This window comes from Epinephelus fuscoguttatus, linkage group LG12 (assembly GCF_011397635.1).
Source record: "Epinephelus fuscoguttatus linkage group LG12, E.fuscoguttatus.final_Chr_v1".
In the NCBI taxonomy this organism is placed as follows: domain Eukaryota; kingdom Metazoa; phylum Chordata; class Actinopteri; order Perciformes; family Serranidae; genus Epinephelus; species Epinephelus fuscoguttatus.
The window spans coordinates 11,536,719-11,551,457 of NC_064763.1; the positions used below are offsets into that span (position 1 = coordinate 11,536,719).

General features: G+C 39.3%; 1 protein-coding gene across 2 annotated transcripts; it reads right to left on the minus strand.

The window, feature by feature from the left end:
• Positions 1 to 145: 145 nt before the first annotated feature.
• On the minus strand, positions 146 to 11,781 carry slbp2 (stem-loop binding protein 2). 2 transcript variants are annotated; one of them, XM_049591862.1, is made up of 10 exons: positions 11,656 to 11,781; positions 10,313 to 10,481; positions 8,459 to 8,623; positions 6,892 to 6,972; positions 6,177 to 6,257; positions 5,049 to 5,192; positions 2,429 to 2,599; positions 2,135 to 2,297; positions 1,900 to 2,029; positions 146 to 1,049 (listed from the first exon to the last, which is right to left on the minus strand). In XM_049591862.1, the coding sequence occupies exons 2-10, from the start codon at positions 10,363 to 10,365 to the stop codon at positions 985 to 987; spliced, it is 1,053 nt and encodes a 350-aa protein (XP_049447819.1). In that variant the 5' UTR covers positions 10,366 to 10,481; positions 11,656 to 11,781; the 3' UTR covers positions 146 to 984. The 2 variants fall into 2 exon arrangements, with proteins under 2 accessions (XP_049447819.1, XP_049447820.1); XM_049591863.1 differs by having other exon boundaries at positions 1,912 to 2,029; positions 11,656 to 11,727.
• Between the last annotated feature and the right edge of the window lie 2,958 nt (positions 11,782 to 14,739).

The following is a 14,739-nucleotide window of genomic DNA, read 5'->3' on the forward strand; positions in this document are numbered from 1 at the left end:
CATCTTGGGTCCATTTTGGTTGTTTTGTGCAACTTTTTTTGGATCTCTCTTTGGGGGGTTTGGGGCTTTGCGTCACATTGTGGTTGTTTTGCATCATTTGAGTAGTTATGATTTTTAATGTTTGTGTCTGTTTGGGGTCTTTTTGCATCCCTCTGGTCAGTTTGCATCTTTATGTGGTTGCTTTACAGTCATCGATAGAAGAAAAACAGGTCAGCCTGTGAATTTATAACACTTTATTTACATCTTTATTAATCACATCTTTCAGCTTTGCTCTCGATATTCGAGCAGCACGAAATGACAAATTGAGAAAAAAGTAAAAGAAAACCGACAACACAAAGTGACAGCTGTTTCCCTCCGACAATCAGGGTTTCTGTTTTTTAGAAAAAACATGATGTAGAGAGGAGGAGCTGGAGCCTGATCCAGACAGACAGACAGACGGCAGAGCATGATGGTGATGGTGGACCAAAGACAACAGCCTGCAGAGAGGCCATAAAGTGACACCGCATGGGTTCGTTAAATAAATTTGTGACTTCAAATAAAATAAATTAGCAGCTTTCCATCAGTGCAGGATTCCTAAAACTAAAACATGATGCAGGTGAGAAGTGCTCCATCTGACGCAGGTCAACAGAAATATACAACGTGCAAACTATAGTACCATGCTCAGGTCAAAGTGTCCAGCTGTCTGACCAGAGGACGCTTTCAAGAGCAGCTGGGAAACCTCAACACTCCTGCAGGAGCAGAGGGTGGTTCCTCCTCGTGGAGGGGGGAGGGGGGGTAGATCAAGGACCAATCACATCCCTGCTGTCGTTATAGTAAATTTTCAACCATCTTAAAAAGTCAAACATACTGGAAACTGGAAACACACGAACTTTACTCTGACACCTTCAGGACCAACGACGTCTCCTTGATGATGATCGAGGAGTTTATGATGTTGACAGACGGCTGAACGTCGTTTGTTTCAGGTCAGTGGAGATCTGCTGACATTCAGTACGGGTTCCAAAAGAGCTGGTCGGAAAACACAGGAACCTGCTGGTCATCGGAGCCGAAATCTGCCAGAGCACAAAAACAGATTATATCAACGCAGAGTCCAATAATGAAGATGTGGAGAGGTCAAACTAAAACAAGGAACTTATGTAGTCACTCTTCCAACAAAATGCTGTAAAATTTGTGGCTTCATTAATGTGCCGTTTAAAATAAATACCTAATGACACATTTTCCAGCTTAATAAGAAAGTAAACGAGTTAGCCAGTTGGCACATTAACAACACAACCGGATGTTGAGAGAACAAAAGACATTTACCATGTGCTGGAAAATATTAAACTAAAACTAAAAGTTTCTGCTAACAAGCTAAAACATAATCTGACCTTATATAACAAGTTTGTTTTGGTCTCACTCCCTGTGAACTTCAGCTCTTTACTCTCCTCACTTCTGTTTCTTTTCACACGCACTGAGCTGAACTGACAATCAGTGATTTATCTCACAGACGGCGCCATCACATATTCAACGTGCTGAATCTGCCAAAAAGCCGCCAAGGGACGACTGGCGCCAGTGAGAAGTGTGAGATAGAGATATAGATAGATAGAGATATAGATATAGATAGAGAGAGATAGAGATAGATAGAGATAGATAGATACAAGCATGGCTGAAAGTGAAATTACCGACTCTGTGGTGATCACAAAAAGAGGAGCAGCTTTAGTAGTGTGGAATAAACTGTGGCGTCCTGAATGTTTTATGAACTTCTCAGACTTCCCCGGACTGAGAAGTTCAGTCCGGGGAAGTCCGGACTTCTCAGACTGTTTTAGTGACTTACCGCTCAGAGGGAACTCATTCAGCAGCTCCTCTGGCTCCTTACTACTTTTACACAAGTAAAAGATCTGAATACTTCCTCTGTGACCTCACCTGTGACCTCACCTTGGTTGTTGTCAGCCTCCAGCAGAAGGCGGAGCCAGTCAGTCATGTTGTTGTTGTCGTTGGTCAGCTGACTGAGGCCAGGAGGAGAGCGCAGAGTCCTGAGGTTCATCTCAGCCTCCTGACAGGAAACACAGCTGTGATGAGCTCTTTATAGAGATAACCTACAAACCAAGTGTTTCTTTGAACAGCTCAGATGTTTATGAAACTTTATTTGAGTCATTACCGGTGACAGCGGGACGTTCCAGGATCCAGGCAGCTCCAGCGACATCACAGCCGACAGAGGAGACACAGAGGAGGCTTTAGAGGCTTCTGGAGTCTCCTTCTCTCTCTGCTTGTCTCCTCCGTCCTCACACAGGTCGGAGGTCATCTTCGCCAGCTGGCTCTGCCTGAAAATACAAAGAAAACAGGAGTCGTATTCACAAAGGAGCTCCACGAGGAGTCCACAAAGTGTGATTTATTTTAAAAAGAAATCAACGGAATAATAACTGGTTGCAGCTCAGACGTTTCCTCCACCTACAGTTGCTCCACTGGGTCATGTGTGTCGGTGGCGTCCGGCTGGCTCTCAGACGGAGGGTCCCAAAGGTGCAGCGCTCGCCTCCACAGACGCACCTGCATGTCCCAGGAGCGCCGGCTGTACTTCCTGTACTTGTTGGGGGTGGACGGGTGGAGTTTGGCGTCCCTCATGTGTCTGAGGAGGAGGAGGAGGAGGAGGAGGAGGAGAGGTTGGAGGTTAAAGAGCAGACACCACTGAGTCATTTCGTGTTTCTCAAAGTCACGGAAGGATCCTGAAACGGCCGAATTTGAAGGATGCTACATAATCGCCCCCACAGAAGGATCCTTCCAAATTTTTTCCAAGGACTGAGTTCTTCTTTCAGACAAACTCCAAGGATGCATGTGTGTATCCTCAGCGGGTATAAAATCCCCACAATGCTTTGCACACAATTTGCTGGAAGTGAGGACGGGGCCTCTTCAATGAAATCTGTGCCAGCAGAGCTCGACAGGATTTAGATAAATATGTCATTTATTTGGATTAATATCTCCACGAGTTTTATCAGACAAGCATGAAAACAATATTGACAGAAACCTCATAATTCATACTTTCCAATGTGTCCGCTGCCAAATAATGAGCTTTTCTGAAAAACGTGATTTAGATAAAACATACGTTTTTAAATGAATCATTTACAGCAGAGATGGAGCGCTAAGTGTCCACTTCCTCTGCTCCCAAGGAAGGATCCTTGACTTTTGAGAAACACTTTGTCCCAGTATCCTCAAACCAGATGATAATAAAGCTCCAATGTCTTCAAACAAGTATTTCCTAATTAACAGCGTCTTTGCTTGTTACTTTTGCTAAAATTGGTCAAACTTGTTGCCGTATCAAACTACAAACATTATTAATTATAAATAAACACGTTTCAACCATAACATGTGACCAGATTTTGGACCGTGTCCACTTTTGTGTTGGGATCGGCTGCAGACTGACTCGGCAGAGATGGCTGCCATCTACAGTCAGGTCCATAATTATTTGGACAGTGATACAGTTGTCATCATTTTGGCTCTGTACACCACCACAATGGGTTTTAAATGAAACAATGAATACCTGCTTAAAGTGCAGACTCTCAGCTTTCATTTAAGGCTTTTTTCAAAAATGTAGTACGGACCATGTAGGAATGACAACCATTTCTTCACACAGTCCCCCAACTTTAAGGGCTCATAAGGATGAAAGCTGAAGTGTTTGGGGCACCATTATCTGCTCAGATTCAACCAAATGCTTCAAAACTCATTGGACGATGCTTCACAGTGCAGTTGGACAATGACCTGAAGCATATTGCAAAAGCAACCAAAGACATTTTTAAGGCAAAGAAGTGGAATGCTCTGCAATGGCCAAGTCATATCATCTGACCTGAATCCAACTGAGCATGCGTTTCTCTTACTGAAGCCAAAACTGAGGGCAAAACACCCAAAACACAAGCAGGAAGTGCAGACGGCTGCAGTAAAGGGCTGGCAGAGCATCGCCAGGGAAGAAACCCAGCATCTGGTGATGTCTATGTGTGCAACACTTCAGGCAGTCATTGACTGTAAAGGATTTGCAACCAAGTATTAAAACTGACTGTTTAATTGATGATTATGTTAGTTTGTCCAAATACTTATGAGCCCTTAAAGTTGGGGGACTGTGTGAAGAAATGGTTGTCATTCCTACATGGTTCATACTACATTTTTGAAAAAAGCCTTAAATGAAAGCTGAGAGTCTGCACTTTAAGCAGGTATTCATTGTTTCATTTAAAACCTATTGTGGTGGTGTACAGAGCCAAAATGATGACAACTGTATCATTGTCCAAATAATTATGGACCTGACTGTATTTTTACATGGATTAGTGTATTGTGCTCTTACCACCACTAGACGGCGCAAAAAAGTGTCCAGGAACAAGGACAACAGGTCTGAGTTAAGTAGAATTAAGTATAAGGTCAAGAAACCCCAAAATGTGACATCCTCATGAGGACAAAGGGTCTCAGGAGGATATAACTTAATTTTTTTTATTAATAATTATGAGAGGGGTGCCTCGCTTTTCTGTTACCAGCCCCACAAACTGTCTGGACCTGCCGATGCACGTTCACCGAATGTTAGGAAGGACTCTCACCTGGCCAGTGCAGCATCCTTGACTTTGAGAAACACAAACTCGTTCTGCAGTTTAACAAATAATTGAGCCTATATATTTATTATGTCAAATTTTCTTATTAAATATTTGCCGGATGATTGATTAGCCCCTCCTGTTTGCAGTGTACTCATGGACGTACAGACATTCATCACAGGATAACAGACACTGAAGAAAACTTAAAAACATGAAGATTTGAGGTTCTGCAGCCTTGGTTTTCTCTGATTTCTGAGTGAACCATGGACGTTAATTCTGGACGGACATCGGACATGAAGATGTCTATGGGAAGTTTAAATCACACTGAATCTAAAATCGTGTTTCATGTCTGTGTTTTCACATTTCACTGACTGATAAAGAGGAGGAGGAGGAGGAGGAGGAGGAGGAGGAGGAGGAGGAGGAGGAGGAGGAGGAGGAGGAGGAGGAGTGTTTTCACTCAGATTGAGTCAGTATCTGTGTGTGTGCATGTGCATGCGTGTGCTTACTCACTTGGGGACTTGCTGCAGGTAGTTCTGGTAGCCGCTGGTGTTTTTGCCGTACTGGATCTGTTTCTGCCGCCGCTTCAGAACCGCAGCGTTGGTCTCGGTGTTGGCCGGGTCCGGGAGGCGGGGGTAGCAGCGGCCGAGAGGGGGCCTAAGGGGATACCAGAGGACAGAGGCTCAGTGAAAACAGGTTATCTGAAGTGCGTAGCAGCACTGTGGAGAAATTAATTTAGGGTTGTTGTTTTTTTTTTTTGTTTTTTTTTTTAATATTCATCGGTGATGGCAACAGCCACGGCCAGAGGCATTATGTAAATCCTCAAGGAAATTTCTTTAAATTTGGCACAAATGTCCACTTGGACTCAACGATGAAATTACTAGTTTTTGGTGATCACAGGTCAGGGTCATAGGTCAAGGTCACAGTGACTGTCTGTCTCATTCTCATGAACACAACACTGCTAGAATGCTTTTAGGGCATTTCTTCAAATTTTACCCAAACAAGGCCTGAAGATCCATCTGTCCATATCCATCTCTATATCTCTATCTCTCTCTATCTCTCTCTCTGGTATCGAAGAAACGCATCAATGTATTCTATAGAGCCACAAATTCCAACTCATCTTTAACTTCCCAAGATACTAACTCAGCCTGGGCGTAATATTGACGACCTGGAGCGGCAGGAAGTGTGGATCCATGCTATGGAAATATCTATCTGTAATCGAACCAAATTTACTCAGTTCAGAATTGTACATCGCACATACACGACACCTGCTCTCAAAAACATAATGGATGCTAATACATCTCCTCTCTGCTGTAAGTGTAGCTCTGAGTCTGGAGGCTACATTCACTGTTTTTGGCTTTGTGTGAAGCTCCAAAGATATCGATCTGCTATTGTGGATGAACTGTGTTATATTTGGTCTTCAAACAGGATTAGACCCTATGTGCCTCTGACTGGGTCTCACTAATGCTCATATTACAAATATCAAACAAATATCAGTCTTCTGTGTGTGAAGCATCCATGTTTTCACTGACATAGATGGAGACTGTCAGAGACACTGGACTGGTGTGCGGAGTCATACAACCACAGGGCAGGAGTCTAGATTTTATTTCTAAATTGAGCAGCTGTTCAGACTTTACTGACCGCTTGTTGTCCAGATCTTCTGTCCCCACAGCGACACTGCTGGTGGACACTTTGAGTATACATCGCTCCAGGATGGACGGCCTGCAGGAAGAAAGACTGTTTAGAGTACCTGCCAACTGGATCTATTTTAAACAGATGCTGTTCGCCCTGAGCTTGCCTGAGAAGGACTAAATGCACAAAGCTGCTATTTTTAAATATCCCATGGAGAGAAAATGTTAGCGTGCAGCCTCGTTCTGTGGACGAAAAAACCAAGTGCAGACTTCCATCTGTGTCACCGCTGATGAGGAAATACAGTGAGTGCTGGATGGAGCAGTGAGTGACAACAACCCCGCCCACATTTAAGAAGACTATCTGTGGTGGAAACACTAAACAGACCGAGGGTCTAGGTACCATGTCCGAAGGGTTACTGTTGGTTCCAAAGGTACTGTACTGAAAGGGTTTGGTGGAGACGTGGCTATAAGCTGTAGCTTCAGCCTGCAGAAGTGTCGCAGTTATGTTAAATTACTTTATTATGTTTTGCACTGTACTATTTAAGTATCTGCCATTTTCTGAAAAGCTGTGACTTTGACATGAATTTGTAGATTAATACTTGATGTTCTTATTTCTGTTTGCAGACTGAAATAAATTCCAATTCATTCATTTATAATTTTACAGACATTTAAAAGCATTCTGCTCTATTTCTGTTCTTTAATGAAACAAAGTCAAACTGCGTCACCTTCGAGGTTTGTTGCTGACAGCTCGCTCTCGTCCTCTCAGGCCGCTGGCAGCAGGAGGAGACGGGGTCGGAGACGTGTTACTGCGAGGAGGAAGATGATAAAGAGGAAGAGTCAAGAGGACAGCAACAATCAGTAAGTGTGAGGATCAGAGTTATGAGTACATTTTAGTCACAATTAGAGCTGATTATTACATGAATATTCAAAGTCTGAAGAGTTTGATATAAAATATTGAACAAATTAATATTTTACTTTGGTTCAAATCTGTGACGCAGTTTATGGAATCTTGTGAAATAAGATGAACAGTGACTGTACTGTACTCGAGAAAAGTACAAGCAGAACCTCAATTTTGTTCTTATTCTGCTATTTTATATTTCATTCTCTGCGAGTACTCAGAGGTAAATATTGCACTTTTTACTGCACTTCATGTATTTGACACCATATTCTGGAGGACTTTTACTTTGGTACTTTAAGTATGGTACTTGAACGTAGATATTAAATGCAGGATTTTACTTGTAACAGCATACAGCTGCTACAAAAGTTGGGGCACCACTGGTCAAAATTTGTTTACTCATTCATTCTCTGTAACTGCTTATCCTGTTCGGGGTGGAGCCTCTCCCAGCTGACATTGGGCTTTTACAGATGCTGTGATGTCTGGAATTTAACTGAATCCATTCTTCCCTCTACCTGTGAAATGTTCCTCGTGCCACTGACTGCAACACAAGCCCAAAGCATCATCCATCCACCCCCGTGTTTAACAGTTTGTTCTCCAAACATACCTTTGCTCATTGTGTCCAGAAAGTCCTATTTTACCGTCATCAGTCCACAGGACTTCTTTCCAAAAAGCATCAGATGTTCCTTTGCAAACTTGTGATGCTGAATTTAGTGGTGAGGACACAGGAAAGGTTTTATTCTGATGACTCTTCCATGAAGGTCATATTTCTTCAGGTGTCACTGCACAGTAGAACAGTACACCACCACCCCAGAGTCTGAGAAATCTTCCTGCAGGTCTTTTGCAGTCAAACGGGGGTTTTGATTCGCCTTTCTAACAATCCTACGAGCAGCTCTCTCACACAGTTTTCAGCTTGACCTCCACAGTTCCTGTTAACTGCCCTTACTTAATGACATGACCAACTGAGGAAACAGCTCCCTGAAAACACTTTGCTATCTTTGTATAGTCTTTATCAGGTCTTTTACTTTTTAGAGTGCTAGGCAGCTGTTTAGAGAAGCCCATGGCTGCTGATTGTTGGGACAAGGACAAGGTGCCCAAACTTTTGCATGGTGCTGCTTTCATTTTGTTTCTACTCTAAAACTGTACAAAACAAAAATAAAATACTGATCCTTCTCCAACAGTGAAGTAAATTAAGTTGAAGATGAAAAACATTCTTTAACATTTTTAGATGAGCTCATCATCTACTCACGGTAAACAAAGTTGTGACCAGAGGTACCTGAACTTTTGCAGCCGCTGTATCTGCAGTGTGGTTTTACTACGAGACTACCTGTCGACCCGACAGAGCAGAAGTCCGTGACCGTTTGTGTAAAATGACCTCCGGTTGGTGTGTTTCTCACCTGACCAGGCTGTCGAAGACAGAGCTGCAGCCGGGGAGGAGCCATGGCTCGGGGGCGGAGCATCTGGAGGAGTTGGCAGCAGTCAGCAGCGGGTCGGGGAGGCCGTTCCACATGGCGGCTGACCAGCCCTTCACACAGACGCACGACCACGGGCTGAAACACAAGCTGAGGACACAAACGACATCAGAGGGCTTAAACATGAAGCCAGGTGGACGGAGACAGACATTCTGCAGCTCTTAAAAAAGGGACAGTACACCCCAAATCAAAACTACATTATTTCTCCTCTCTCCTGTTGTGCTGTTTGTCAGTGTGGATAGTTTTGGTGTGAGCTGCAGAGTGTTGGAGATGTCAGCCGTGGAGGTGTCTCCCACTCGGTCACAGCTGAACCAAGCTCCTGCATTAAGGTGAAGGGGATAAAGACAGCCGCAGCTTTGGGACAAAATTCACTCTCTGTGATAACTTTTTGTTACCATGGCAGAAAATAAAACTTACTCCCATTTTATGTTCTTCATGTAATTGTATCACTTATATTTGATCTGTCAGCCAAGTGCTGCTGTTTACCTGAATGTTTGTATATTATCCTTTTGACATTGAAATAAATAAACAAATCAATCAATCAATCAATCAATCAATCAATCAATCAATAATACATAAATAAGTATGGAAATATAACTTACTCTTATGCTTCTCTGGTGGCATCACTTATCTTTGTCTTTTGTATACACATTGCAAATTATTTCCAGGAAGTTACAATACGCAACTGTAATATTTCACAATAGATTATATTATCACCTCTAGTTTCACTCTCAGTGGTTTCTATAAAATGACAAATATTTTCACAACAAGTAAAGTCATGCGATGCCATGCACCATTTCTATGATGTCAACACAGATTTGTTGTTCGTGATGTCCTACTCATTGTTCATGAGTAACAGCTTTTTGTACACTGTTTGCTGCTGTATATAGAGGACAACAAAACTGAATTTAATTGAGTTTGTGTCCTTTCAGATTTGAATTACACTCAGACTGCACCGACCTGTCTCAGTTCAAATCACAACTCAAAACACATCTTTTCAAAACAGCTTTTAATGTGTGAATGATGTGTGTATTTTATTGTCATTATTATCATCACCATCATGATTAATGCCTGAGGGACGCAGGATGTGTACATGACAGCACCACTGGTGCTGTCATGTACACTAATAATTCATTGATACTTAGGTCATTTTTTGTCCTCTATGGACATAATAATATGAAGAAATTAGTTGTTGGGTTTTCAAAATAATAGTACCAGTAGCCTTACAATAAAGAAGAATAAGTTTAATATGCTTTTTAAATCTTTTCAAAGATCTCACAGACCTGATACTTTGTTAAATTTAAGACAGATGTTAACTATAAATAAGACTTTTTATTTAAACCATAGAAACATGCAGTTGAAAGAAGTCCTGCAGCCCTGAGTGTTGCCTGCAGGTTCAGCCTCCACCAATCAGAGAGATCTGCAGCCTCTCTGCTGCTCGTGGAGCTTAACGTGAACAATTATTAATTAATTAATGTGAACAAAACGACCTGCACGAGCTTGAGGATGACATTTACCGACATATCTATAATTACACGAGCTCTTCTTCTGTGGAGTTTAACAGCTGCAACAAACAAAGATTTCAGAGTCTAAATTAAACTCATGTCTTAAAAATATCAGTAAAACAAATGAGGCCTGACAGGAAGTGTGCTCATCCACAGCAGACACCCTCTGAGATACGGAGACAGGTGACCCGGGTCATGTGTGAACAAATCGTGTCTTTGTGGTGGTTTCAGTCTAACCTGTGTAAGCAAAGTGTTTCCGCTGGTTGTTACAGACCTGGAGGAGAGCAGCGGGCTGTGAGCGGCTGTTTCCACTCTGCTGGTTGACATGATTGCAGTTTGAGTTTCAGACGGACAGATGCCATTGTTCCGCTTTCACACCTATTTAATGAGCCGCACCTGAGGGGGGCGGGGCGTGCTGCCGCCGCGCGGACTCACCTGGGCAGCTTCCGGTCCAGTATCCAGATCATGGAAGAGTTAAAAAAAAAAAAAAAAAAAAAAGGAGGTCAGCAGCCCACAGGTGTCACTCAGGATCATTTTATTACACCACTAAAGTAACTCAGAGAAGTCAAACCAAATATAATATCAACAAAATTAAAGTTTTTTAAAATCAAAGTAGGAGGAGGGGCCCCTTCCACCCTGATTTATTATTATCATTATTATTAGTAATCTCTCAAGACAGATTCTGCAATTTACATTGTAGAAGAAAAAAAAATCTCTTTTTTTGAGGTACTTGTATTTTAAACCTCTCTGCATGGAGTGTTTTCAGGATAAATAATAATCTAATATCTATGAAGTCACTGAAAGTCCTTAAATTATTTATTCATATATACCACTGCATCATTTCCTGCATTTATATATTTATATCAATCTGAATTATGGTGGACAAAAATGACTTAAGTATCAAAAAAATGAATATAAATATATATATGAATAAATGATTAAATAGATAAATAAATGCAGTGCTACAAAAATATAGAAATAAATTTCAGATATTCATTAATGTCCCGTTCAACTATCAACTTTCCTTTATTTATGAATTTATCTTTCTCCATCTTTTTTTTTTAATATTTTATTTTGATTTTTCAATTATAACACAAATCACTTAAACAAACAAACACTTATACATTACTAACGTCACAAAAATAAGTTGGACAATAAAATAAAATAAACTAAGACAAAACTAAATAAACAGTTAAGTTACTGTGTGTATAAAACAGACAGAAACGGAGAAAAAGAAAGAAGGAAAAAAATAAAATAAATAAAGTTGAGAGATACATTAGCTTTAGCCACAAAACATCTTAATACAATACTTGTGTGGAGGAAATAGACTATCCAAACAAATCATTCAATCATTTATGATGGGAGATTCTCTACATAGTCCATAAAAGGTTGCCATATTTTATAAAATACATTAATCCTGTTTCTTAAAGAATAGGTTATCTTTTCTAGAGGTATGCATCTATTTACTTCTGAGAGCCACAGTGCAATTGACACCGGGAGATCTGACTTCCATTTCACTGCAACACATTTTTTGGCAATTGTCAGTAAAATTTCAGCAAGCTTGATGGAGTAGCTGCATTTAAGATTAGAATGTACGAAGTTTCCAAAGTGGCATACCTCAGGGTCCATTGGAAAATTGACTCCATTAATTGCAGATAGAACATCACAAATCCCTTGCCAGAATCTCTGTAATTTGCTACATTGCCAGGTAGAGTGAAAGAAGGTGCCTTCCACTTGACCACATCTGAAACATAGGGGTGAAACATTGGAATTAAACTTAAGTAGCTTAGAAGGTATAAGATAAGTCTGGTGTAAATAGTTAAACTGAATTAATCTATATCTTGAATTTAATGTACATGTGACACCATTGTTACATAGATCTTTCCACAATCCTGGATCAGTTTCTTTGCCTAAGTCCCTCTCCCACCTAAGCCTAAATCTTTCCGATTCAGGTACTAGTAAAAAAGGTAAGAGGGCTTCATAAACCTGAGATGGTTCTAAGCATTGGTTGACCTTCGTGGAAAATTAGTTCTATAGGTGACATCTTGGGTAAATTCCACTGTCCTTTAAGGTTAACCCTTATGAAATCCCTCAACTGTAGATATTTAAAAAAAATCTTTATCAGACAGTTGGTATTTCTCCTTCAACTGCTGCAAGGACATAAAAATTCCATCTGTATAGCAATGTTCCAAGTGTGTGATACCCCTTTTAGACCATTGTTCAAAGTTTCTGTTTTGATAAAAAAATGTGAATAAGTCTATTTCCCCATAAAGGGGTCTTAGGAGATAGAAACTGTCCCACCCAAACATTCTATTGTTCTATTGTGGTATTTTCAACCAGGTTTGGACTGAGTGCACAATGATAGCTTTATTAGTGATAGATCTAATTGACTTTTCATCCAATTTATACAAAATATCAGATGGGATGGTCTCTTTTATGTCCAGATTTTCAATATTCAGCCTTGAGATTGAAGGATCTCCATCAAACAGTTGAGCCAAAAATCTAGATTGTGCAGCAAAATAGTAAAATCTAAAGTTAGGGAGTTTCAACCCCCCATTTGCATAGTTTAAAGTGAGTTTGTTTAAAGAGATTCTTGGAGATTTACCTCGCCAAATAAATCTTCTAATCATATTATCCAATGAAGAAAAAAATGTAGAAGGTACATGAATTGGAAGAGATTGAAACACATACAAAAATTTAGGTAAAATATTCATTTTTATAACATTAATTCATCCTAACAGAGTAAAGGGAAGGTTAAACCACTTATTCAGATCTTATTCTACTCTCTGTAACAAATTCAAGAGGTTAAGCCTATATAGATTCTTTAAATCCTTACTCACTGATATACCCTTGCATTTAAGCCCATTAGGTGACCACTTAGGGGCGGCACGGTGGTGTGGTGGTTAGCACTCTCGCCTCACAGCAAGAGGGTTGCCGGCTCGATCCCGGGCGTGGGAGCCCTTCTGTGCGGAGTTTGCATGTTCTCCCCGTGTCAGCGTGGGTTCTCTCCGGGCACTCCGGCTTCCTCCCACAGTCCAAAGACATGCAGATTGGGGACTAGGTTAATTGATAACTCTAAATTGTCCATAGGTGTGAATGTGAGCGTGAATGGTTGTCTGTCTCTATGTGTCAGCCCTGCGATAGTCTGGCGACCTGTCCAGGGTGTACCCTGCCTCTTGCCCGATGTCAGCTGGGATAGGCTCCAGCCTCCCCGCGACCCTCAAGAGGATGAAGCGGTTAGAAGATGAAGGTGACCACTTAAAGGGAAATTTGTGTTGAATAGTCATATTTGAATTCTAACAATGGTAATATTTCACTTTTATCAAGATTAATCTTGTAACCTGGAAGAGGGCTGTACAAGTTCAACAAATCTACTAAATGGGAATCTTTCTCCATCTTTATATCAACATTTATATAGAATATTTACTCTTTTATTTTTGCATTTACTTATTTATAGTTTTATTTATTTGTTCCTGTGTTTTAGTTATTAATTAAAACCTAAGTCATTTTTGTCCACCATAAAGGAATCATATCACTGTATCCTTTATTATATTATATTCCTGTATTGTTTTAGTGTTTTAGTTATTTATTGATATTTCATTTTTCATCCTCCATAACATTATAACGGAATTATATCAGGCTAGAAAATCTAAAAATAAATAAATAAATAAATAAATAAATAAATAAATTAATTAATTAATTAATAATAATAATAATAATAATAATAATAATAATAATAATAAATGCAGTTGTACAAAATGTAGAAATAAATTTTTGTGTTTTATGTTTATGTAAAGAGCCAAGTGTGACTGTAATCTGCGTGTTGATGTGAGATGCCGGTACTTTTTTTTTTTTTTCCTCCGTATGCCCAAGATGAATTTCTCTTGAGAGACAATAAAGATCAATCTTATCTTATCTTAAGATATGTATTTATGTGCTGTTTAACTATCAGCTTTCATTCATTTATTCATGCACTGATTTATTTTCATATTTATTTCAATATTAAGTCTATTCCTGTGTCTATTTAGTGTTGTAGTTATTCATTGATATTTAAGTTATTTTTCTTCCTCTATACAAATAACATTATAAAGGAATAATAATATATCAGCCTACAAAATTATGCAGACTAAAAAGGGACCTCAGTATCAATAAATATAAAGAAATAATAATAAATGTAGTAATATATAAATACAGAAATAAGTGTATATAGAAATACAGAACTAAATAAATGCAGTTGTTGAAAATGGAGAAATAAATTAAAATTAATTAATTAAAAAATTTTTTTTTTACTATCAATTTCATTTTTCCATGCATTTATCCATTTCCATATTATTTCAACATTCGCTTAATTCACTCTTTGATTTATACATTGTTATTATTTATTTGTTTGTTTGTTTGTTATTTTTTATTCCTGTATATGTTAAAAATTAAGTCAATTATTGTCCTCCACAGTTAAATAACATTATAAAAGAAATTCGTTATTTGGCATCCAAAAATAAAAGTACTGGTAGTCTAATAAAAATAAAAAATAAACTTCATAAACTAGTCAAACCTTTAAGTTCTTATAGAGACCTGAGACTTTATGATAAATATTTTATTTACCACAAAGAGTTCTGTCCTTTAGAAGAACATTGACTGTAAATAATAGACTTTAATTTTTTTTTTAAAATTAATTATACATTTATGTATGCATTATTTATT

What these genes read in the sequence shown, in the direction of transcription:
- slbp2 (XM_049591862.1), bottom strand. Translation starts at nt 10,365, where the DNA reads ATGTCAACCAGCAGAGTGGAAACAGCCGCTCACAGCCCGCTGCTCTCC. An exon ending in TACCTGCAGCAAGTCCCCAA is followed by an intron (nt 2,600 to 5,048) that starts GTGAGTAAGCAC and finishes CCTCCTCCTCAG; the next exon opens with ACACATGAGGGACGCCAAAC. An exon ending in CATGACCCAGTGGAGCAACT is followed by an intron (nt 2,298 to 2,428) that starts GTAGGTGGAGGA and finishes TTGTATTTTCAG; the next exon opens with GCAGAGCCAGCTGGCGAAGA.